The sequence below is a fragment of the Pelodiscus sinensis genome, chromosome 3 (genome assembly GCF_049634645.1).
Source record: "Pelodiscus sinensis isolate JC-2024 chromosome 3, ASM4963464v1, whole genome shotgun sequence".
NCBI lineage: Eukaryota > Metazoa > Chordata > Testudines > Trionychidae > Pelodiscus > Pelodiscus sinensis.
Window position 1 is genome coordinate 76,378,936 of NC_134713.1, and position 25,124 is coordinate 76,404,059.

At 43.5% G+C, this 25,124-nt stretch overlaps 1 protein-coding gene across 3 annotated transcripts in view; it reads right to left on the reverse strand.

Moving 5' to 3' along the window:
- The window catches only part of PDSS2 (decaprenyl diphosphate synthase subunit 2), a 209,698-nt gene extending 191,679 nt beyond the window's left edge, over nt 1-18,019 (reverse strand). For 2 of the 3 annotated variants that reach the window (XR_012902618.1, XM_075923962.1), the window contains exon 1: nt 17,227-18,019. Coding sequence is in view for 2 of the 3 variants with exons in the window: in XM_075923962.1 (XP_075780077.1) it covers nt 17,227-17,519 (293 nt within the window). In the remaining variant the exon portion in view is untranslated. The remainder of the gene's footprint in view (nt 1-17,226) is intronic. The other variant, XM_006123168.4, reaches the window with a different exon arrangement.
- Nucleotides 18,020-25,124: the final 7,105 nt, after the last annotated feature.

The following is a 25,124-nucleotide window of genomic DNA, read 5'->3' on the forward strand; positions in this document are numbered from 1 at the left end:
AGGGAAAGCGAGAAAGAGATGTATGTAACTTATATGATTCAAAGCTGTGAGTACACTCATAATATTGACTCTACGCATTGTTCCTTTTGCTCCTACATCCCAGCGGAGCACCTCGGTCTCATAAGTACTCAAATGAGGAGGAGTAAGGAGCGTGTTTGGAGCAGTGCTGCAATCATCTGATGCTGCAGATAGCGAGCACACAGTGTGAAGAGAGACAACAAAAACCTCAGAAGGGATAGCCAGGGGAGGAGAGAGGGCAGAAGCAGATAATAAAGCTGACAGACCCAAACAGAGATGCTGAGGTCCCTGCTGGTGCTGCAATCAAAACACATCCCTGTTCCCTTACAGCTCCTACAGAATTGCATCCCCCTAACTCTGCCCATTTGTCACATGTTCCTGTCCCATCATAGTACCCCTTACATTCCACCCTAAGAGAGATATTTCATAACCAGGGCTCGACAAATAATACAATCTACTCGCCTGTAGCGAGTAGACTGTAACCCGGAAGAGCCGGGTTCGGGCGATCTGCGCGTGCTGGTCCATCTAGTCCAGTATCCTGCCTGCCAACAGTGGCCAATGCCAAGTGTCCCAAAGTGTCCCAAAGGGAGTGAGCAGAACAGGGAATCATCATGTGATCCCTCTCTCCTGTCATCCATTTCCAGCCTCTAAAACAGAGGCTAGGGACAACATTCCTACCGATACTGGCTAATAGCCATTGATGGACCTAACCTCCATGAAGTTATCTAGCTCTTTTTTGAACCCTGTGAAAATCCTGGTCTTTAAAAAAAAAACAAAAAAAAACACACACATACATTCAAACAAGTCAGTATGCTCAACTTAAAAAAATTCTGTCGGATGACAGAAATACAATCCCAGTGATTCACAAACAAAAAAACCTCTATATTCCTGTTGCTATAACAACAACATAATATATTTGTTCTCTGATGTCATTTTTTATCACATCATTTTGGCATCTGTTATTTTAAAACTTGGTTGCTATGACATTGTACAGCTGTTAAAGGGGTTTATTTTCTACTTTCTTATTGACAAGACTATTTGTATCAGTTTTATAAAGCGCACATGATGGACAAAATTAAAGATACATCTTATTACATACTACAAAATCCAACAACAAAAACACCTTTAATAAGCTCTATTCTACACCTCAATGTGTGGTGAAGCAAGGAGGGATGTCCTCCCACTCTCTTTCAAGTCATTGTTTTTCCGACTCCCTTGGGTCTTCTGTACTCTGAACCTAAAAGAGGTCTTGCATCACAGTATCCCTCCTTCCGGCAAATGAGAGCTAAATTACTATTTCCTCTGGATCCTGTCAATGACGACTAAGCCTGTAGAGAGAGACTCGAAGTGTCAGCGTCTCTCTATAGAGCCTCAAAAGCATAATGCACAGATTCCACAGTATTTCTAGCTTCTGGCTGCCAGCGAATAATGGACCGATAATAAATTAATCTCCTGTAGACCGATGCATTGCCTCTGTACCAAGCTTCTGGCTTGGGGAAGGATTTGTTTTTATAGTTACTCTTTTATAATTACTCAGATACTTTACAAGAATCTATGGACTTTCTGAATTATAAATTGAAAGCATGATACAGATACAAGGCTCATAGTGAAGTAGAAAAATAAATCAAGTTGCATGAACCACAAAACAATTTCTGTACAAAAGGACAAAGCTCATTCCTAACCTCTACCACACAACAGGTATTGAAAAAAACTGCCAGTGCACATATACAGCAACACAATTAATTCATGATGTAAAATGTTAGAGTTTGAAAAATACACTCAACCTGTAAATGAGAAACTTAAACAACAAATAGTCTGGTAGCACTTTAAAGACTAATAAACATATGGATGGTATCATGAGCTTTCGTGGGCACAGCCCACTTCTTCAGATGACCAGAGAGTTGTATATCCAGAACCAAAATAAACAGGGGAGAAGGGGCAGGAGGAGGAAAAAATGGGGAGGAGGGAAACAAAAGGAGGCAGTGGGTATATAAATATCCAAGGGAAAACTGAGCTGGTATGTAACAGGCAAAACTGATAGTCTATAAGCACCTAAAAACTGGTTAGTTAAAGGGAGCGGGTAAGGACCATTAGTTAGCAATTAGAGAGGAAGAGTACCAAGACCAGAATCTACACAAAGAACCATTTGGCACCCTCATTGTTTGGTTGGGTGATAATGTCTCAGCCATCCTGTATCTCGATTCAAACCATTGGCAAGCAAATTTAACTTGTGAATAAACTGTAGTTCCAACCCTTCCCTGTGTATTTGGCTTGTCGAATTGGTCTGTAACAAAACAGCAACTTGAAGAGCTCTTAATGAATGACCAGGCAAATTAAAGTGTTCACCAACAGATTTCTGTATGTTCCCTTTACGGATATCTGATTTGTGTCCATTGCTTCTTTCCCGTACGGAATGTCCAGTTTGTCCAATATATATTGCAGTGGGGCATTGCTGGCATTTGATGGCATAGATCACGTTACTGGATATGAGACGGCAATTTTAAAACAGAAAAAGCGATGGTTAAAAAAAGAATCAACAGTGGCAAAATCAAGGACAGGTAGTTTATGAAACTGCAACTGACTAGATTTCAAATTTTTGGTATTCCTTTAAAGTCTGTAAGGTTTGTTTAAGCAGTATAGCCAGTCAGCTTTACCTGAAGCAAACTAAATACCTCAAAAGTGGGGTAGGGAAAATATTAATTCATGATACTGGGTTTCCCATCCTCTAAAGAAAATGTAGCATTGTCACTGTCCTTCTAGCTTCCCTAGCTTTTTATATTGGTCCTCCCAGTGAAGTCTTGAAATTCCCACCATATGCTAGACCTATATATGACTGGCAACGTTCCCTCTAATTCAGTGGTTCTCAAAGTGCAGTCCACGGACCATTAGTGGTCCGTGGCCACCTTGCTGGTGGGCCACAGCTTGAGGCTCAGCTTCCCCTCCTCCTGCAGTGGGGAAGCCCGTGCTGGTGCTCCAGCCCCTACCCTCTGCAAGGCTGCAGCGCCAGCACCGGTTTCCTGCTGGGGGAGGGGGTGGGCGGAGGATCCAGCTTATGAGGGGATCAAGTGGCTCCTCATGCTGCCATTCCCTCTCCCCCAGCTGGAGGAACAGCAATGCAGGGAAGCTTTCTCCACCGCTTTCACTAGCCAGAATCATGGGCAATGGGAGCAGCGGTAGGATGCAAAGCCAGGTAAGTCATCCTTATGTCTAGATTCTGCACCTCTTCCAAGAACCCTCACCCCATTCTTGCAACCTCTCTTCCCAGCCCCCGCCTCTCCCCCCCAACCCATTCCTGCACCATACCGTCTGGCCAGACCTACCACCCTCAGCCGCTCCTGCTCCCAGGGGGGCAGACAGCCTTCATGGGCCCCAGGGTAAGGTGGGAGGGCTGGCGTGGTGTTCCCAGAAGAAGCAGGGATGAGGGGCAGTCAGCCCTTAGCACTGCTCAAACCACAGCATTGGGCCCCACCCTAAGTCTCAAAGCCATGTGGAGTGGTACTCTAGCACCAGTTTAAAGCTCTGGGCCCCTTTGTATAGCCGGCCCCTAGGGCAATTTTCCCCTTTACACACAGACCCAGGGAGGCTACCTGCACTCTACTTCCTGCCCAGACCCCGTACCTCCACCTGCACCCATTTTATCATCATGGCTGGTTGACTAACGGTCTGCGGAAAGGTTTGCATTGAGTGGGGTGGGCCGCGGGCCAAAAAGTTTGAGAAACACTGGCTAATAACATTAAAAAAAATCTCTTTTGCAGTTAATTAACTTGGTTTTGCTTTATCTAAACCAGTGAGTTGGAGTGAAGGGTGTGGGAAATTGTAGCTCCAGGAACAAGGGCTGCTGAATATTCCTCTCAACACTTAGAGGGAGGCAAACCGGATAATGAATTCATACTAGTTGGGGTTTGGTCAAGGGCAGGATGGTACAGCTCTGGGTCCTAGGCTGGGAAGTTGGTGGCTATTTTGGCTGTAGCCTATCATTGATTCACATGCAGTGGCTGGTGAGAGAGCCTGCATGAATTGCAAATGAGTGTGTCCCTAGCTGTGTGTATGCTGGGGGAAGTGTAAGGTGAGTGTGCAGCTTGTCACAGCAGCACAGGCTGGTGGGTCATAGGGATCAGTGGTATCCCAGTTCCAGATAGCACGATGGAGGGGAACCTATCACACCTTGGAAATTGAATTTTAACCTTTCTAAATGCAGAAGCAAGAGAGAAGAGGAAATATCACAAGTATCAAAACGGCTGTAAGTACAGCCTACGGCTGTAAGTACAGCTCTAATTCTGGCACAGACTTTGGGCTGCAGAACTATTTCACTGCTGTGTAGACTTCCAAGCATGGGCTCTAGCACAAGCTCTGGGACCCTACTACACCAAAGGGACTCAGAGTTCTGGCAGTTTACACAGCAATGAAATGGCCCTGCAGCCAAAGGCCCACAAGATCAAGTCAGCTAGTCCAAGAGAGTCAGCACGAGCCAGGCATCTGATTTTAGTAACTGTGTAGACTTATCCTATCAAGTATGTAAGCTTTGACTGTGCTGTGACATATTATTTGCAGTTTATGTAAGGTATTTTTGGTAAATTCCCTTCCTGATTTGGAAGGAAATTGCTTTACAACTATTTCACTTTATTATACAAATCTACACACTTTGCTTCTTTATTCAGAAATGTGAGATTGTCTTTCGAAGTTAGACATCAATTGTCTTCTGTTGTCAGGAACAAACGGATGTCAGTAAACCAAGTAGCACGTTCAGTTTCTCATATTTAATACTCATATAGAAACAAGTTACAGTTCAGTTGTGCTGCACAATGAATGTGAACCTAAATAGTTACCACTTCTTAAAAAGAGCTAATGATACTGTGTGTGTCAAGTACAATGAGTTTGTAGAAGGTTAATGGCATCACAAGTCAGTCCAGACTGATCCTGTCAGGTATTCCCATTTGTTTTCATATAAGTTCATCTCATTTTTGTAACAGTAGCTAGCTGTCATTTGTGCTATCACTTGTCAGGGCAGACTGGCATTCATATTCTGTTCATTATGCATTCACGTTCTTCTTTGTATGCGCTGAATCAAAGTTAAGAAATCCCAAAGCTTTCCATTTTGCCAAAATGAACTGTACGTGAAATTCTGCTGAAATGCTAAGACTTGTAAGGGTGTGTCTAGACTACAGAGTTTTTTTTCGAAAAAAGTGGCCTTTTTTCAAAAAAACTTCACCTGCATCAAGACTGCTGCCGTGTTCTTTCAAAATTAAATCGAAAGAATACAGCTTTTTTTTGACTGTGGAAAACCTCATTTTAAAAGGAATAACGCCTTTTTTCAAAAGTGCTCTTTCGAAAAAAGGTGCCTGGGTGCTCTCTTTCGAAAAAGCAGCTCACTTTTTAAAAAATACTGGTTGCTGTCTAGACAATCTCTTTCAAAAGAAGCTTTTTCGAAAGATTCTTTCGAAAAAGCCTCTTTCGAAAGAGGCTTGTAGTCCAGACATAACCTAAGAAATATAATATGTAACATATCAGCATAATGTAAGCGCTCCCATGGAAATCCAGATTCCATATAAAAATATTAGAAATGATTTATGTCAAGACAACCACAATTTCTGTTGCAATTATCTACATCAGGATATACAAGCCAGCTTCTTCACCTACTGAGCACACTTCATTGTCCAAGACTGTTTTCATGGTGGGCCAATGCGCTATGCCTATAAGCGAGACCCACTCGCCAGCTGCGCTGTCCAGCGATACCCAGCTCTTTCGGGTTGCAATCTACTCGCCACGGGCTAGTAGACTGCATTATTTGTTGAGCCCTGCCTATAAGCATAGAAAACCTTATGCCTTAGAAAACCTGGGTTCACTGCAGATATTGCTATAATTCTTATTTAAGAAACAGTAAATGTGAAGTTACTCAAATGTGAAAGTGAATTTAATTAGGGATGTTAAATAGTGGTGAGTATGCTAATCAAGTAGTCGACGAAATTTCCATCAACTAGTTGACAAGGGGTTAGCTCCCAGGGCAGCACGAATCAGAACTGAGCAGCCCCGACTCAAGCTGGCTCTGGGACCACTGTGGCTCTGCTTTTTAAATGTAGTAAGAGCCACCAGGCCTTGGCTTATTGGGTAGTCGACTACTCAACTAGTAACTTAATCCTTAGATTTAACTATCTCAGCCAAATCCATAGTTATTGTGTGTCCACATGACAAAACTGACATTCAATTGTGCTTTGCCTAGGAGAGGAAAAGGATTCAACTAGAAAGATCATTGTACTTTTGGACTGGATATACATTGGTAATATTTGTGTGGAGGGGCCTGTGCAATGAATGACATAAAGTGCCAGTTGGAGCCCGAGATCAGCTGGGGACTCTCCAACTGACCCCAGGCTCCACACGGTAAACCAGCTTTGAAATGTACAAAAGTCCCCATCAGGGACTCTTGTGCATTTAAAAGAAAGCAGCGAAGCATGGAGCCTGGGGTCAGAGTGCGACTCTGAGTCCCCCGCTGACCTCAAGGTCTATGCAGAGCTTCCAATGTGAAATGCACAAGAGCCCCAGTGGAGGTATTGTATATTTCAAAGGAGGAATGCAGAGGTGCTTATCGACTAGTCGAGTAGTCAATGGAAATTCCATCAACTACTCAACTAGCAAATTAATCGCTACTTAACATCCCTAGCTAACAGTACATCTATAACATGGCTTTTATGGCTTGAGTTCCCATTGCTTTCCTAAGTATTTAATTATGACTACTGTACAAAGCAAATCTTAGAAAATGAAAAGATAAGAGTATATGCAAAGTCAATATTTTTACATTTTAATTCTTCTTTACATCTTTAATATTTTCCACGGCTACCCTTGGCTGCAAATAGCGAACCACAGCCAATGCGAGTTGCAAAGCTTCGTGGCTGAGGCCCCAGTAAATAAATGGGAATGGCCAGCTAGCAGCTCTCTCAGAGTGGGTCCACAGACCACTTTGAGAAACACTGGACTATTAATATAGTGACAGAACCCATGCCTGACTCTTGATAAGCAGTTTCAGTTTATCCAACACTCTTAAAACATATGAAGGCTCTCTGTTTTTACTCTATGCTATCTAAAGACAAATATATTAGTTATGCAATTAGAGGCAGATATGAGAAACTTCTTCACATTTCTGACTGTACTGCCAGCAAATACTATGCCGGAATAATCGGTTTTAGTGTTGATGGTTAGTGCTTTCAATTACTTCATTAGGGTTCCATTTAAATATACTTGTGCAAATTTAATTAAAGGACCAATTCCTTTATAGTAGAATTGTCAAGCAATTAAAAAAAATTGTGACAAATCATGTTGTTAAACAATAGAATACCATTTATATAAATATTTGTGGATGTTTTCCACATTTTCAAATATATTGATTTTAATTACAACACAGAATATAAAGTATACAGTGCTTACTTTATTTTTTTATAAATATTTGCACTAAGAAATAGTATTTTTCAATTCACTTAATATAAGTAATGAAGTGCAAGCTCTTTAGCATGAAAATTGAAATTACAAATGTAGAATTATGTACAAAAAAATAACTGCATTCAAAAGTAAATGATGTACAACTTTAAGGCCTACAAGTCAATACAGTCCTACTACTTATTCAGCCAATCACTCAAATAAACAAGTTTGTTTACACTTGCAGAAGCTAATGCTGCCCATTTCGTCTTTAAAAATCACACCTGAAGTGAGAATAGTCATTCAAGATGGCACTATTGTAGACAGAGTTGCAAGATATTTACATGACAAAAGTGCTAAAGATTCATATGTCCTTCCATGCTTCAACCACCATGCCAGAGGACACGCATCCATGCTGATGATGGGATCTGCATAACAACATTCCAAAGCAATGCAGACTAATACATGTTCATTTTCATCATCTGAATCGGATGCCATCAGCTTTTTTGGTGGTTTGGGTTCTGTAATTTCCATATCTGAGTGTTGCTCTTAAGACTTTTGAAAGCACACACCACAGCCTGTCCTCAGATTCCAGAAAGTAATTCAGATTCTTAAATCCTGGGTCCAGTGCTGCAGTTATCGTTAGAAATCTCACATTGGCACCTTCATTGTGTTCTGTCAAAGCTGAAGTGAAAGTGCTCATAAAATGAAGAACATCCTGAGTCGTCATTTAAGGCTTTGTAATGTGAAATATATGGCTGAATGCAGGTAACACACAGAGAAGCACGCAATTCTCCTCCAAAGGATTTCAGTCTCAAATTTAATTAATGCATTATTGTTTTAACAACCATCATCAGCGTAGTACATGTCCTCTGGAATGGTGGCCAAAGAATGAAGGGGCATAAAAATATTTAGCATATCTGGTACGTAAATACCTAGCCAGCTACAAAACTGCCATGCAATTGTCTATTCTCACTTTCAGATGACATTATAAGAAGAGGGTAGCATTATCTCCCATAAACAGGTCTTGACAAATAATGCAATCTTCTCGCCCGTGGCAAGTAGATTGCAACCCGGAAGAGCCAGGTTCGGGCGATCTGCGCATGCGCAGATCGCCGGACAGCGCGGCTGGCGAGCAGGGCTCACCACGGTTCGGCGAGCCCTGCCCATAAATTTAAATACATTTGTTTGCTTTGGCAACTGGTTGAGCAATAAGTAAGATTGAGTGGACTGGTTTTATGTTGTTTTATTTTTGAGTGCAGTATGTAATAAATGATCTACTTTTCTAACTTGTGCTTTCATCAAAAAGAAATTGCACTATGGTACTTGTTTGAGGTGAACTAAAAATACTATTTATCATTTTTACAGTGCAAATATTTGTAATAAAAATATAAAGTGAGCACTGTATACTTTATATTGTGTTGTAATTGAAATGAACATTTGAAAGTGTAGAAAAACATCCAAAATATTTAATAAATATCAATTGATATTCTATTGCATAACAGTGTGATTAATCTCAGTTTTTAATCACTATTAATTTTTAGTTAGTCACATGAGTTAACTGCAATTAATCAACTGTCCTACTTTATAGTCATCATGGACATTCAAATTATGAAAAAATTTAAGTTACAGAGTAACTCGGCTACCCCTCTGAAGCATTCAAATTATGATTACATTTAGAACACCTCCATAAGGCACATTTTATAAAAAGTTTCATTATAATATGTTGCGCATTTTTTAAAAGAACCATTTAAACTTGTTTTAACTTCCCACCCAGCAGCAACAGAGGATTGAGTCTATGTCTCTGAAGTCTGTTACATACTCAGCAACTCAGTGAAACATAAATCATCAGTTTTGCAGCAAGTCAGAATCTATAAAGTGGACAGATACATTACTTTTTATGCTATTCTGTTGCTGACTATTCTCAGAGAAAGTTGCATTAGCCACTATCAAGTGGGCATCTGTGTTTTTCAAGACCCGAAAAGAATAAATTTAAAATGGAGCAAGGAAGAAAGCAGATACAAATATTTTGACTAATTGGAAGAGGGAGAAAAAGTTTGCACATGATCATTGGGTAACACACAGAAACTGGCCCTCATGACTCCATTGGTAGAACATATCTCCACATCTATTGAAGGATGATTAGCCAGACATCCAAAGAAAACACATGCACCTTTTCTGTCTATAGACACCAAATATCTGCTGCCAGACTAAACATTTTCAGGAGGAAGTTCTGTTACTTGAGCTATTTAGATGCCATTAAAAAGAAATGGGATTATTTATCTGATATTTGCCAACAATGAAAATTGGTAAAATTAGGGGAAAAGATGGTCAACTAGTAAGGTTTACCGCAAATGAAAGTGTTATAGCCTGTAATAGGGGTGGTCAAACTTACTGACCTTCCAAGTTATATATGACAATCTTCAGAAGTTTGAGAACAGTGACACACCTACTGGGGCTCAATGCTTAGTGAGCTCCAACAGGCCTGCTCAATGGAGTTGAAGCCCTGAGATCCTCACTCCCAGATACTCAGTTAAAAAACAACTATTCCCAAACATTGCTTCATTGTGTTAAACTGCTTCTAATTCCTCTGCCTCTAACTTGTCCTAATGGGGACCCACTCTCCTCTTATGATTATCACCTCTGTGATGAGTCTTCAGTGACTCACCCTCTGGCTCAGTCTCACACAGTATCTATGTGGAGTAGGTATGTGAACGGTTAACCGGCACACATCAGCTTATTGGGTAATGCTTACCACTTCTGGTTAACTGGTGGGGGCTGGAATAGCTCCCTGCCTGCTGCAGGCAGGGGGCTGCTCCAGTCCCATAGGGGCCCGCCACAGACAGAGGCTGCTCTGATTATCTGGAGCAGCCCCTGTCTGCAGCAGGCCTGGATGCCATTCAGGCAGTGGCTGCCTGCAGCAGGGGAGGAAATGCAGCTGCAGCCAGACTTCACCCCACACCATGCCCGCCTCTCTGAGCCTTTCTGGTCCCAGCTTTCCTGCTGAGTCACTAGAGGAGATCAGTTCCTTTTCTGGGGTGTATCAAAGTCCACACCACTTGCCTAGTGGTTGGGGGGAGGGGGACAGGAAGTGGAGAAACTTGGCCTGCCCTCTATTCCAGATACCAGTCCAGGGATCATTTAGATAGCAGTCATCCACTGCATACCTTTGATAAACTGCATTGCTGCTAGGATTCCTGAGCCAGTTCCCTGAAGACCGAGCTAATTCTTTGCCTCAGGGCCTTGTCCTGGTTGAGTCCCAGCACCAATCTGGAGCTCTTTGAGTGTCTTCGCTCCTGCTCCTCCTCCCCCCCCCCCCCCACCCGCTTCAAATCTCCCCAGATACTGCTCTGTCCAAGGTCCTTTAGCTCCCTTAGCCAGCAAGGCACAGAATCCAGCTACTTCAGTTCTAGCAAAGCATTGCAGCTCCTTTTATATGGCCCTGCTGGCCCTAGACTGGTCCCTGTCTGATTGGCTGTGTCCCACACCATTGCTCTAGGCTGCTTGGAGAACTCTCTTCACTTCCATTCTTTGGAGGGGAGCGGGCTCAGAAGTTGGCCCCAGAGCCTAGTCCACCTTGTCGCACTCACAGAAATAATGTTGCACTCACAAACCATCATAATCTGTTACTTATTTAAAAGTGAGGTAAAAAGAGTTACTTTGATATTTTTGAATTACTGCATTTGTGCTTTTTACCCAAGATGCCTATGTAATAGAGAAGTTACATATCATGTAATTGAATAGTTGTGTAACTGCCTAAAATATTATCAGTCGCACGACTATTCGATAGTCCCTGAGGGTGGGGCCGGCAGCCAGTGCGCTCCGGCGCCACTCCCGGGGAGCCCCCTGCCAACCTACACTTATCAGAGACTGCAGCATGGGGTGGCAGGAGGGAGCTGGTCCACAAGGGGTGCCAATTTAAAAACTAGCTCCCCCTCACAGACCAGCTGCATGCTGCCCTACACTGCTGCCTCTGATACAGCAGTGCAGGGCAGGGGGACAGGCAGCACTATGGAGCTGGTGCTGCAGGGAACCAGTTTTTAAGCCAGCTCCGCCCAGCACCAGATCCTGTCTGCTCCCCCTCTCGGGTAGGGGGTAAGCGGGTCCGCAGAGGCCAATACATGTGGGGAGCTGGCCTAAAAGCTGGCTCCCCGCGTGTATTGGCCTCTGCCTGCTGCCCTCACCCTCCATGTTGTTGCCTCTCTATCAGAGGCAACAACACAGGGCAGCAGGGTAGACAGATCTGGTGCTTGTGGGGAGCCTGCTTAAAGCCAGCTCCTGACGGGTACCAGCTCCCATTCCCCTGGCCTTGCTGCCTCTGATACAGAGACAGTGAAGCGGAAGGGAGAGGGGGAGTGCATAGTCAACAGGATTAACTGATAAACCTAGATTTATCGGTTAATCATTTACTTGACTATACGCTAACATACCTACTATGTAAACTGAGTTGCAAATACTCACTGCACTAATTCAGGAGTATTAAAATTGTGTAAGCTGACTAAAAGTGTTGCATAGTTGGAGGACACAGGAGTCAGTCATATTTAGGACACTATTTAGCCTGCAACACTTTATTCTGGTGAGGATGCAGGAGCAAATTAGAACCTGGTTTGCTGTAGGATTCTATGGCCAAGTATACAAATGTGTCAATTACGAAAAATGTTTCAGTATTTATAAACCAAACAAAATTGATAGGAAAACCATTACTACTACAGTGTATATGTTTACAAAGTCACTTTCCCAAGGAGAACCATTTCTAAATGTAAATTTCCTTAGCTCTTTTAACACCTAATTAAATCTGAAAGTGTGTTAAATAATTAATTTCACAATTAATTAGGATGACTATGTATCCCAGAAAACTGTATGGCTGTGTTTTCATTGCCTTTATCAGTATTGTGCTATTTTAGGAGGGAGAGGAGAGGGACAAGGATATGGATAAACCCCTGGGAGAATGGCCAATAAGCTGAGCTGCTGAAATTGGCATTGGGCTGACAGAACTTGCATGTGCCACAGTGCTGCCTCGGGAGGTATTACTCTGTCCTCCATCAATCATAAACTCTCTCTGTGAGATACATCCCACCCAACAGATGAGTCCACTGCTGCAAGATCAGATTATTATGGAATTACTTGCTCTGACTCTGGGCAGTGGTTCAATTGGTGTGCCGGCCTCTAGTGACCCAGTCTGTGCAGACATCTGTTTTGCTATTCTGCCTCATCCATACATGAGGAAAAAGCAGGACATTGTATAACAAAGATAGTAATTTCATCTTTTGTTATAATGCTTCTTTCAAAACTCCCATCTCCAGGAGTCCTAAGAATCTCAGCCTTCATTTAAAAATAAAGTTTTAGCTGATGTTTGACATAGAAAGCTTGAAAATGTGAATCCTAAATACTCAAAAAATTAAAGGTAAATACACTCCCTCCTCCTCTATTACTTTAAAAATGTAATTTTTAAAAAAAGACAAATTTGATTTTGGGGGGCCTGACATGGTTTTTGAATGCTTCAAATTGGTAGTACTGGGAGTCTGTTTCTAGGGGAGAAGACAAATGATTGTTAAACATATACACCAGCTGCTCCATTTTTTCATTTTGGAAGACTGATAATCTATTAATACATTTTATTTATTTTTGTAGTATAGTCTATTTGGTCTGCAAAAATAGACTGGTTTATTTCACTTTTGGGCAGGGGTCAGGTCCGTTTTATAGCTCACGCATTGTCAAGAGAAAAGCTTCCAAACTAAAGCTTGTTTCTTAAGTCCAACCCAAGGACAACATACATGGAGGGTGTGCAAAAGAAAAAGAGAATTAGGGGAATAAATCCTAGTAGCCTGGCAGTAATTTCCTGCCAAGAGCAGAGGCTAAAGACTGGTTGTACCAGACACTTTGATTTGATAAACTTACAAATATTTTTAATAGATAAAAGAATGTACTATGATTCAGAGATAGGTTTTTTAAAAAAACAGGGAATTTTAAGAACAGAATTGAACAAGGACAGTGTGATTATTAATGTTATATGTAAAATGGTAGCATGGAGGAAGGTGGCAAGACATAAATCAGATGGACCATATTCCTTTAATTGAACTGCCTAGTTGCTGAACTAAAATGCAGAACAAAAAATTCAAGAATTATAATGTTTACTAGTTATAGGGCAGGGGTGACCAGACTGCAGCTTGTGAACTTCATGTGGCTCTTTTATAGTGTGGCTTGAGAAACAGACCCCTTCTTCCCCCCCCCCCCCCCACACTCCTGCCCTCCATTCTCTGCCTATCAAGTTTTTGGAGGGGGGACTCAGGGTTTCAGCCCTGTGGTGAGCTGGTGGGGTTAGGAGCTTATTCCAGAGACAATAGGTGCCTGCTGAATGTACAGGGGCACTATTTAAAGGTTCATACACCCCCGACAGCTTGAGTTGCATCCCACCCTTACCCTCAGTTCCCCTCACTGCAGTGCCTAGGTCCCAGGAAGAGCTCCTTGAAGCTCCCAGCTGTTTGCTGCTGCCTTTCCCCATGGCAGGAGCTCTCTCAGCTTGCTGGGACTGGCAGCACCATGCGATTGAGTACCATAATATTTCCCATTTAGTTGAAATAAGCAATACCTTTCTCAGGGGATAAGATAATCAAAAATATTTTATTCACACTGTTCTTTTTAAAAATTGTGCCAATTAGGACACTTTGTTTCACTGCTTGGCCTTTTAAAAAAAAGAAACTACTGAGTTTTTGTCTTCCTATGATTGAGAGTAAGACACTTGTTAATTTTGCTTTAAAAAAAAACTCTTTTAGCCCAACAAAGCCCGCACAACGGGAAAAAAATGTATTTTTTGAAACTGTTTAAAACACTTCATTATAAAGGACAACAACAAAAAAGCTTTGAAGAACTGCATGATGACTCATAGGATTAGAAACAGATTCACCAGCACCCCTTAAATTTGCAACTTTACTTCTAGAACTTTCATTTAAGATTACTATTGCTAGGGCTCGACAAATAATACAATCTACTCACCCATGACAAGTAGATTGTAACCCGGAAGAGCCAGGTTTGGGCGATCTACGCATGAGCAGAACGATCTGCGCATGCGTAGATCGCCGGACAGTGTGGCTGGCGAGCAGGGCTCGCTGCGGTTCGGCGAGCCCTGAATATTGCAATAAGTCTCAGAGAGGTAGCTGTTTTTAAAATTACAGACTAATGTAATGAGCAGTCCTGTGGTATCTTAGAGACTAACAAATATATCATGTCATGAACTTTTGTGGATAAAACCCCGGAGGCCAGCTCCCACTCCTGGCCCCATGGTGTGCTAAAGTAACAAACCGAGGGCCTGATTTGTGCACAGAGGACATGTACAATCTCCTTCTGAGGTTGGTTTATACTCATGGGCTTGCAGGATAAAGTCTGAGTAATTCATATATAACATTTTCATAATATTACAGCTCAAAAATAAGCTTATAAAAAAAGAACTAAACATTTAAAGCAGCACTATTTAAGGTCATCTGCATAAGACAACTCTGATCATGTGTGTCTCTGACATGACTACACTCAGTTATCCACTAACCTGGTTACAGCACTGTTTTCCTTCCCTTCTCCTTCCCCCATCCCCACCCAATATGAATGAGAGCACAGTTGGGCTCTGCCTACTACAGTAAAACTAAAACTTTGGATTTAACCCATTAGGCTTCCTTCACACAAACTTCCAGCTATATTGAACCTGGTCCTCCATCTCAGTTATAGTTGAAGAATAGATGGGACATTATATTTAGTCTATAAATCTTTAAAAATTACTAAATGCAGAGACTTATTTTAATTAAATTAAAAAGCTCTTACAATGTTATGCATATTCATGCTATTAAGAGCTATAAAAAGATCAGAAATTCTTCCCAATTTATTTTCAAAAGCCAAAAATGATAAGTACTTTCCATTTTTTATTAGAAAGTCAATTATATGCTAGTACTGCAGTCTTCAGTAGATATGCCTTTTACTGAAAACCTACCAACATCAAGTCCATAAAATGTAGATATTTCTTTTAACTAGTTTTTAAGGCTCTATATTTTAATGATTTGATCAATGCAAGCAGAACTGTGCACACGCAATACTATCTTGGCAAACTTGAATAATTACAGAAAATCCAAGCATTCCATATTTGATGTTATATAGCAGCCCATTCAGCATTTGAAACAATTGTTATAAAGTTGCTCATGAAAAACTAAGCAACTGGGATTTTTCTCTTTAAACTTTTTGAACGTTTTTTTTTAAACATTTTGAAAGAAGTAACTTTTCATTTTAAACCTATTCACAAAGTCCATGTGTACCAAATTTGAGTCCTTCTTAATCTTGAATACACTTCCTCCAATAACATATCTTCCAGTCTAGTGACAAGAGTATGTAAAATACCATCCTTTGAAGGAGACACAGATTGTTTTTTTAAGTCATAAAACCATACCAACATGATATACTTTAAAAGCTCTGTACCTTGGAAACTGAGTCTTGTGTCTTAAAATTGACAAAGAAAATACTGTCCAAAACAAACTTTGCTTTTGTTTACTTTTGAGCACGTGCATCTTCATCAGCAGTTTGCCTTCATAATGACTGACACAGTGCTGCCAATTGATTTCAAATGTCCCACCAACCTGCACAAACTTGCTAATAACCATATTTATTTTCTAACACTAAAAATGTTTTGAAAAAGTCTTCTCAACAAAATATATAATAATTGAATCATTTTAAGCTCCTTATAGTTTTTCGTGTCTTCCTTCATTTGGATTGTTTCTTCCAAATGTGGTCCTCAACATTTGGAAAGTACAATGGTTAATGTTAATGAAGCTTCAGGGGGTAGCCAAGTTAGTCTATACAGAATAAACCTAAACAAAAACTGGTCTGGTAGCACTTTATAGACTAACAAAACATGTAGATGTATCATACGCTTTTGTGGGTACAGCCCACTCTTCAGAGTGCTACCAGACCAGTTTTTTGTTTTTTAAGTGTATAATATTAATGAGTTAGCGCTGTACAAGACAGTTCTTTGCATACTGTAAATGTTATAAATCATTCACTACCTGATGTACCAGAAGAGGACACACTGTTGGATTAAAATGCAAAGAAATCCAAAAACCAATTCTGTGGACTATATGCATAAGCAGAAAAGTATAGCACAATTTAAGGCAGAATTTCCAAGAAGACATTCCAGTTGGGTTAAAACTCTTTAATATGAGAAAGTGCTAGAGTTATATATATATATTACCAACCAATGTATCAGCCTTATGTATAAAGCCAACCACATCTCCGTCTTAGCTGAGCTTTATAATCCTGAACTCCTGACAAAGAAGTCAACCTTGATAAATCTTATTTACTGCAATCTATTACAGAAATACCTAGTGACCCAGCCAACATTATATTGCCATTGTAGTAGGCACTATGCAGACATCATCCATTATTAAAGGAAAGACTTAGCCTGAAATAAAGAAGTGATCCTGTAGCACCTTAGAGATTAACAAATTGTGTGTATTGAACTTTGGTGGGCACAACCTGCTTCTTCAGATGAAATGTGTAGGTTAGTCTCTCTCCTGGAAGATGGAAAGGTTTTGGGAAAAGAAACACAAAGAAAAGTTTCAATGTGACTTTTAAAATCAGATTTCCCTACAGAATTTTAAAATCTCACATTTTACCAGACTAAGCCAGATCAATCAACAACTAGTCACAGTCCAGATGTGATCAAGGATAGGTTTCTCTTTATGCAAGAGAAGACAGCCCCTTCCCCATTTTATGTATTACAATCACAGAGTCAGAGACCCATTACAGCAGGCACCTGGCCCCAGTGTTTACCTGGCGGTGTTAAGCAGCGGGTGTTTGGTCCCAATCAACTTGCGGACCTGCATGGCGATGTTGCTCAGCTCGTCGCTCAGCAGACAGCGGAGGCTCATGAACGAGGTTGGGTACCCCACGATCTTCTCAGCCTCGGACACCACTTTACTCCAGTGAGAGGCCGCGGAAGGGGAACTTGCGAGCAGGCCCCTCCGGCCCCGCACACCGCCTCCCGCAGCGGGCCAGAGCCTGAGGGGCGGCAGCAGCAGCCGGGGGCAGCAGCTCCCCCAACGCCGCAGCAGTAGGGGGCACATTATCCCAGCCCCTTAACAGGATCCCGCAATGCGCTTCGCCCGCAGCGCTCAGGTGCCCCGGCCGGGCTGTTCCCCAACAGCTACCCCGGCCGCCAACCGGCTCCTCGGGTGCGAGCTGCCCCCAGCGCCTGCCCCCGGGTCCTCACCACCTGCCCTGCCGGGGCGGCTCGGGGGAGCGGCTGGCTCCGGCCTCCCACCCCGCAGCAGGACGACGACGCCGCTGCTGCTGTTGCTACCGCCGCTCCCCACGGTGGGTGCCCGCTCTGCCTCCACATCCACCGGCAGCCCTGGAGCCTTGTGCCGGGATGGGGGCCGCCATCTTGGATGTCGCAAAACACGACAAGCCGTACACGCGGGCCCTGGAAGTTGAAACCTTCCCGCTTCCTCACTTTACGGCTACAGCTGCGCCCGGGAATTCGGGACGGGAGGCGTCCCCTCCCCCCTCTCGCCCGCTGCACCCCGTGCGGGACCTCCCAGGCAGCCCGCTCCAAAGGGAGCGCCCGTCACCGACGCCCCTCCCCAGAGCCCGTCAGCCCCTCACCGACCCCCCCCAGCCTAGGGGTGCCAGATGGCTGAAACAAAAATACCGACCCCCCCCCAAAAAAAAACACCGGGGGGAAAATGTTGTTGAAGGAAAAAAAAGGGGGGAACCAAAGTTGTTGAGCAAAAAAAAAAAAGAACTCCAAGAACCTGGAGTATGACGGGCTGGTCATTTAAAAAAACCAAAAGAACAGGACACACTTCATGGTGGGGGGAGGAGCGGCCAGGAAGGGAGTGGTGCTGGCCGGGAAGGGGGGGAGCAAATGGAGGGAGGGGCCAACAGGGCTGGCCAGGGGAGATGGGGAGGCCAATGGGAAGCAGGTCTGGTCATGGTAGGGGGTGGGGGTTGGGCGGAACGGGGCTGGCCATGGGATATCAGGGGACCGGCCCGGTGAGGGTGGGTCTGGCCAGGAGTAAGGAGGGGTGGGAAGCACAGCTGGGGGGGAATCGGGCCGCGAGGGTGGCTGGGAGGAAGGGGGAGCAGGAAGCAGAGCTGGCAGGGGAGCGGGGTGCAGCAGCCCTGGCCAGGGATATCAGGACGAGGAACGGGCCAGCAGGAAGCAGAGCTGGGGGAGAGGGGCACAGGGCTGGCTGGAAGGAAGGGGGAACGGGAAGCACAGCTGGCAGGGGGGGTGTAGCGGCTCTGGGAGGAAGGGGGAGCGGGAAGCACAGCTGGCAGGGGGGGTGTAGCGGCTCTGGGAGGAAGGGGGGGGCGGGAAGCACAGCTGGCAGGGGGGGTGTAGCGGCTCTGGGAGGAAGGGGGAGCGGGAAGCACAGCTGGCAGGGGGGGTGTAGCGGCTCTGGGAGGAAGGGGGGGGGCGGGAAGGAGAGCTGGCGGGGGGGGGGGAGAGGCAGGGAGAGGTGCAGCAGCACTGGCCAGGGGAGATCAGGAAGAGGAACGGGCCAGCGAGAAGCAGAGCTGAGGGAAGGTGCAGGGGGGCTGGGAAGGGAATTGAGGGAGAACTGGCCTGGAAGCAGAGGGGAGTGAGCAAATTGGCCAGCAGGGAGCAGGACTGACCTGGGCACTTGCTGCCTGTCCCGTGCAGGCTCCCAGCTACATAGGAGCAAGGAGGAGGCTCGCCCTCCTCCTCACACTCAACCGACTGAGTGCTCCTGGCGGAAATTGTGGCCCTGCCTCCCAGCTGGGACTCCCAGCCGCTCCCCCCGCCCATGCCAGGCTTCCGTCTGGTGTGCAGCTGGAAAAATCATAAAATACCAGACATTGCACATGTCCAGTAATTTCTGTTTTTTTTTACTGGACAGAGCACGCAAATACCAGACTGTCCGGTACGATACTGGACACCTGGCAGCCCTACCTGTCACCCCCTCACCGACGCCCCTTCCCAGAGCTTGTCACCCCCTTACTGACACCCCCCAGAGCTTGTCAACCCACACTGACACCCCCAGAGCCTGTCACCCCTCACTGACACCCCTCCCCAGAGCCTGTCACACCCTCGCTGTCACCCACACACTGACACCCCTTCCAGTGCTTCCCCAGAGCTCCTGTCACTCCCTCACAGAGCGCCTGTCAGATAGGTCCTGTGAAGCAGAGTTAGAATGAAGCAGGATAGAATGCACTGCCCTATGATAGTGAATGCCACAATTACATAATCCTTTATCTTCCCATAATCCCGTTCCTCATTGATTTCACACTTTCTTTGGGGAAAAGTACACACTGTGCCTTTCTGCCCATCACAACATTCAGGGGGATTGCTGGAGGAGGGACTGAAGAACAGAACAGTTCGAGTGGAGGCTTTGGAGCTGGAGAAACTCCTGACACCTCGTCCCAGAGATCATTCCATCTAGAGACAGAGTCAGGAGAAGTAGAACAAGCTCCAGGCCCTTGGCAACAATCTACTTAGACAATCATGTATCCAGCTTCTTCAGGAGATGGTTCTTGCTTCTTCTATGCCCTGACACAAAAGTGGGGGCCAAAAAGCATATCACTGGTCTCCTGGCAACGAACCCATCTGACAGATCCAGTGGAGATGGAAAAGTGCCAGGCCTCTTCTATGTTTGCCTTTTCTCACTCAATCGAAATGATACTGACATTTATGGTGTCCCAGGGGACAAACTCTTATAGTCAGTGTAGGTGGCCAGGACCAATTAGAGCAACCTTTCACTCTGGCCTTTCATCTGATGCTCATCAGCCAATTTACAGGCATCAATGAGCTGATTATGGAATTTTACCAGGTATTCTGGGCCATCCTTGGCTCAAACCTCAACACCTAGGGCAAGTTGTTGGGGATCTCAGTGCTCACCCTATTGGGCAGATAGACTTTGCTGCCTAACAAGAGGGACTTCCCATGACTTCAGGAATTGGTGCTGAGTTTTGCTCCTCAGTGTGGACTACAGAGTTGTCACAAAAAGCCATTTCACTGCCACAGGTGTCTGCTGGTAGGTATGATTCTCTCCATCCAGACCATCTTCAGCAAGCTCTATCTGGTTCAAGACCTTTTCCATCTTGTATGTGGCAGACACTGAGGCTTGCCAAGCCATCCATTCATCAAGCTCCTCTGTTTTGGTTAACTTAGTCAAGAGCTCGAAAAAACTCCATTTTGAAAAAAAGTGGCAGCCATGTTTATGCTAATGAAGCACAGGATATTTAAATCCTTTCTTCATTAGCAATTTCAACATGCCTAATCTACCTCTCTTTGTCAACAGAGAGGTGTAGTCTAGACAGAGCCCCAGAGAGGCTGATTTTCCCAAGGACTTTGTTCAATAAAAGTGGATCGATGTCCATTGCCTTATCAAGGGTCCTTCTCAGGCATCTGGAATACAGATTTACATCTGTTCAAACAGCAAAATCCAAGTACTAAATTACAATTTGACAAAAAAAACCCCACAGAACTTAAACCCATTCACACATCTCCACGCAGCTTTATATTAGTCCACTAGGCTTTTATTCCAACCTCATTTCTATTTCCCCATTCGCTCAACTTCTTATTTTCTCATAGCCATAAGTTAATTTCTTCTCAGATTTCCTTCTGTATAGCTTCATCCTTATTTTCTTGCCACCTTCCTGTGCCTTAATTATTCATCTACTGTTCTCCTCAACCGCATACAGAACTACTTACACGCATTCACAATAGCCATGATAGCTCCCTTTTACCAAACCCATTCTTTCCACACACATCTAAAATGTAGGGGGTCACTTTCCATGACAGCAACCACAGCTTTAGAAAAATGTGTCATTTCCCACTCTTCTCTTCCTTCATTTAACTTTTCCCCAATCAAAGCACCAACACTTTTCACATACAATCTGCAGAAGGTCTTCCTTAACTCTGAATTTCCTTGCCATGTGGGAATCAGTGAGAAAGCCTGCTACAGTACAGCTCTTTTTATGATTTCAAATCAAATTACCTGCAGACCAGCTGAGGCAAATTCTGCCCCCCAGTTACACCTGTGCAATCCTTCTCAGTTCAATGGAGTTTCATGGATGAAGCTGAGGGCAGAAGTTAGTTCTTAGGCTATGTCTAGACTGCAGGCTACTTTCAGAAGAAGCTTTTCCGGAAGAGATCTTCCAAAAAAACTTCTTCCAAAAGAGCCCGTCCACACTGCCAAAGCGCATTGAAAAGTCGATCTGCTTTTTCAAAAGATAGCATCCACGCTGAATGGATGCTATCTCATTTAAACTGTGATTATTATGGACGGAGTGGCCACCAGGACATCTATGCTTTTTCCTCTTTCCATTTCTTCCAAAAGAACGCCCTCTTCCCTGTCCACACATGCCTAAAGAGCACTTTTGGGGAAAGGCTTCTTCCTTGTAGAAAGGGGATTACCAATGCCGGAAAAAACCCTCCATTCTTTCAATTTTCTTTTGAAAGAATGCAATTGCAGTGTGGATGTAACTCAAGTTTTTTTCAGAAAAACAGTTGTTTTTCTGAAAAATCTCTGTAGTATAGACATACCAGTAGTGTTGACCAAGTTTCAGACTGGGAATGGAAAACAGGCTGCATGTTCCAGTGATTAGAACACAGTTCTGGGAGTCAGGAGACCTGAGTTGAATATTCAGCATCTGCTCCTGATTCTGCATGAGAGCTGTTTACTCTTTGCTCCTCTGTGCTTTAGTTTTCCTTTCTGTAAGATGGCTATAAGAATAATTACCATCCTGACCAGATAAGGCAGGGCCAGACTAACCATTAGCATAGTAAACCTGTCCCAACAGTGCCCAGCACTGGACTCAGATGAGGGCAGGGGCACAATTAGCTGTTCTGGGAGTGGGGACCATGCAAGATATAACTTTGTGCCCCCCCTTTCCACTCATGGCTCACCTCATGAGCATTACTGCTTAGCTAACATTAATTATTTTACCTCATCTTCTCAGTGTATTAAAGAGTGATTAAATAAGTTTGCATACTTTTAATTGTGCCTAGTATTTCATTTAAAGAACAACAACAAAAAACCTCATACAAGGCAAAAAATCAGCACTTCCCAAGTTATTAATAAAATCAAATATTCTGTAATTTAAATTTGAAAGTAATCACCTGCATTGCTTAATATCACATAAAACAATCTATTTATTCAACATGGAGATTTGTTGAGGCATATATTATACTGTAAACAGCAGCATTAGAATACTTAATTAATAGTTATAGTCTCATACATCTTGTTTTTATGACAGCCCATGTGTCCAAGACTTCTTCAAAAGGAATGGATTGCACAAGCTTGTGCTCAATTGAAATGACCGCCAGGTTTGTTCAACACTCTTGGTCCATTGTAGACCATGGGTAATGTTTTATCTTTCAGCAAATGCCACCATAACCAACAAGGTTAAAAATACTTTTATAGTAACTGCCACATATAGGAAAACTGACTCAAGATTATGTTTACTTATCTTTTTTTTTTTTTAATGTTGGGCATGGCTATTTTTAATTACTAGATAATTTTCACTGAAGGTTTCACTTGTGTATCTGTTGACTTGAACCTCCTAGTGACCATGAGTCTGCATGTGCAGCATGTCCTGCATGCCTCCTAGTTGCACCCCTGTATGAGGACCTGTCACCACATGCAGCTGGAAGAAACTTGTGTAGGGTAGGAGGCAGTTGGCTCCTCAAGGAGCCCCCACAAACCCAGCTCAGGGGAGGATGGGTCCCTGAGGCTGTTGCCCTGCTTCTTTCTTAAGGCAGGCAAAGTTGGACCACCCTTTTCCTCAGCAGCTTCTGCCACCTCCAATCTCTGAGTCAGGAAGCAAAGGTACATTTCCAGGAATGACCCAGGTCCCTCAATATGTATGCCCCCCAACACCACTCTGCCATTCCCTGCATAAAACCTGTTGGGTTGCTAGGGTGGTCCCCTATACACAGCAGCTGAGGTTTTCCAACTCCTGGAGGAACTTCAAATTGCCTGAAACAGGGAACAGAGTAGGGTATGATTAATCCACTGAGCAGTAATAAGCCAATGGAGGGAAGTGTGATAAATCTGTCACTGCTCCTTTCACTCAGGTGGGGTGCCCATTCCCAGCAACGGAAGTCGGGAAGCAGTTGGTGAGGTATGGGTCAGGGATAGGGTGTCTGTTACCTTGAGAAGTGAGTGATGGTCGCAGGCAGTTAGCAGAGCTTTATGGGGTGGAACACACAAGGAGTTAAAGCACCCAGAAACAAAATTGGCTGCCCCCTGGCTGCCTGCTTATGGCCCTAAATTCCCCTTCTGGGCTCTTTAAACTCCAGTGTCTCTCATTCAATCAAAGCCCTTCTTGAGGTCAGTTTTTTAAATTAATGTATTTCTTCTAAAAAGCAGAGAAGATGCTTCTGTCCAGCTTCTGGGCACTGTCCCTTCTCCTGGAGCTCATGTATGTTCATGCTTTCTGAAGAGCTGGAGAAGATGTAAGGCCTGGGTTGCCTATTTGGCCTTCTAAAGAAAAATCCAGATTAGGTCTTCTAACTCAGCCCTAACTCCTTTCTTCAGCGACTACTGCAGGAGATCCCTCTTCCTGTCAGCTTTGTTCTTCTACCTCTGTTGTCTTTTAGCCCCCTTGACAAGTCAAGTGCAGCATCTCCCCCTTACCTGGTTCAACTAGGAACAGGGAAGCTGGACCTATTTTAATCACAGGGCTTAATAGAACTCCATAGTGCTCTACCAGGAGTGTTTCAAGACAAAATTGGGCAGAGACACTACAGGGCATGTCAAATTTCCTGGGTAGTGGGACTGGAAGACCCATACCAATCAGAACATAAAGGAGGCTGGGGACCTTGTGATCACAGGACTTCCCCAAAACAGAAACCCATGAAGACCTCCTCAAACCCACTTGGGGGAATGGAGCTTGTATGGACATGGCTCCCACCAACACCATCTCATGACTCGAGAGTGGACATCAGGGTGTTTGGTGGGATTGTTTAGGGCACTAGGTTTTCTTAATCCAACCCTGCAAAGGGATTTGGTGAAGATTAATTAATTAATATTTATAAAGGACTTTGAGATCCTCATCAGCAAAGTGATAGTTTGCTTACAGCAATACAAATCAGAAAACATTTATTTCTTCAGATAAAAAGCTTAACAATAGTTTATAAAGAAATCACGATTAACATATCTTATTCAAAGTTTTTTTTAAAGGAACATTTTCCTGGGCTGAAATATATAACACACAACTATCTTGAATATATGTCCACAGTTATATATTCCTGAAAAAAGAGGAATGTGTAAAATTCATATAAATAATATCTAATAAGATCTAGAAATTGGATTGTATTTCATTTAGGATTCTGCTGTGGAGCTATCAGGAAAGTAAACATTACAGTAAAAAAGTCATTATCAAGTAATAATGTGTCAAAGCCTGATTCTTAACTTACTGTACTGTAAATCCTGTTGTATGCATCACCTTAAATGTTTTGGCTTTATTCGCTAGGTCCATAAAATAAATTATTAACCTTCTGTATAAAGACTCTTATATGTACAACATGTGGGGTACTCCAAAATGATGTGATTTGTTTAAAATGTAAGTAAATTAGTGTACATCAATTCTAAAATTTCATGTATGAAAACAACCTGTTGTTGTTTTCCCTTCCATGGCAGTTGTTATTTACATTGATATAATGTCCCATTAAAAAAAGATCACTAGGGAGATAT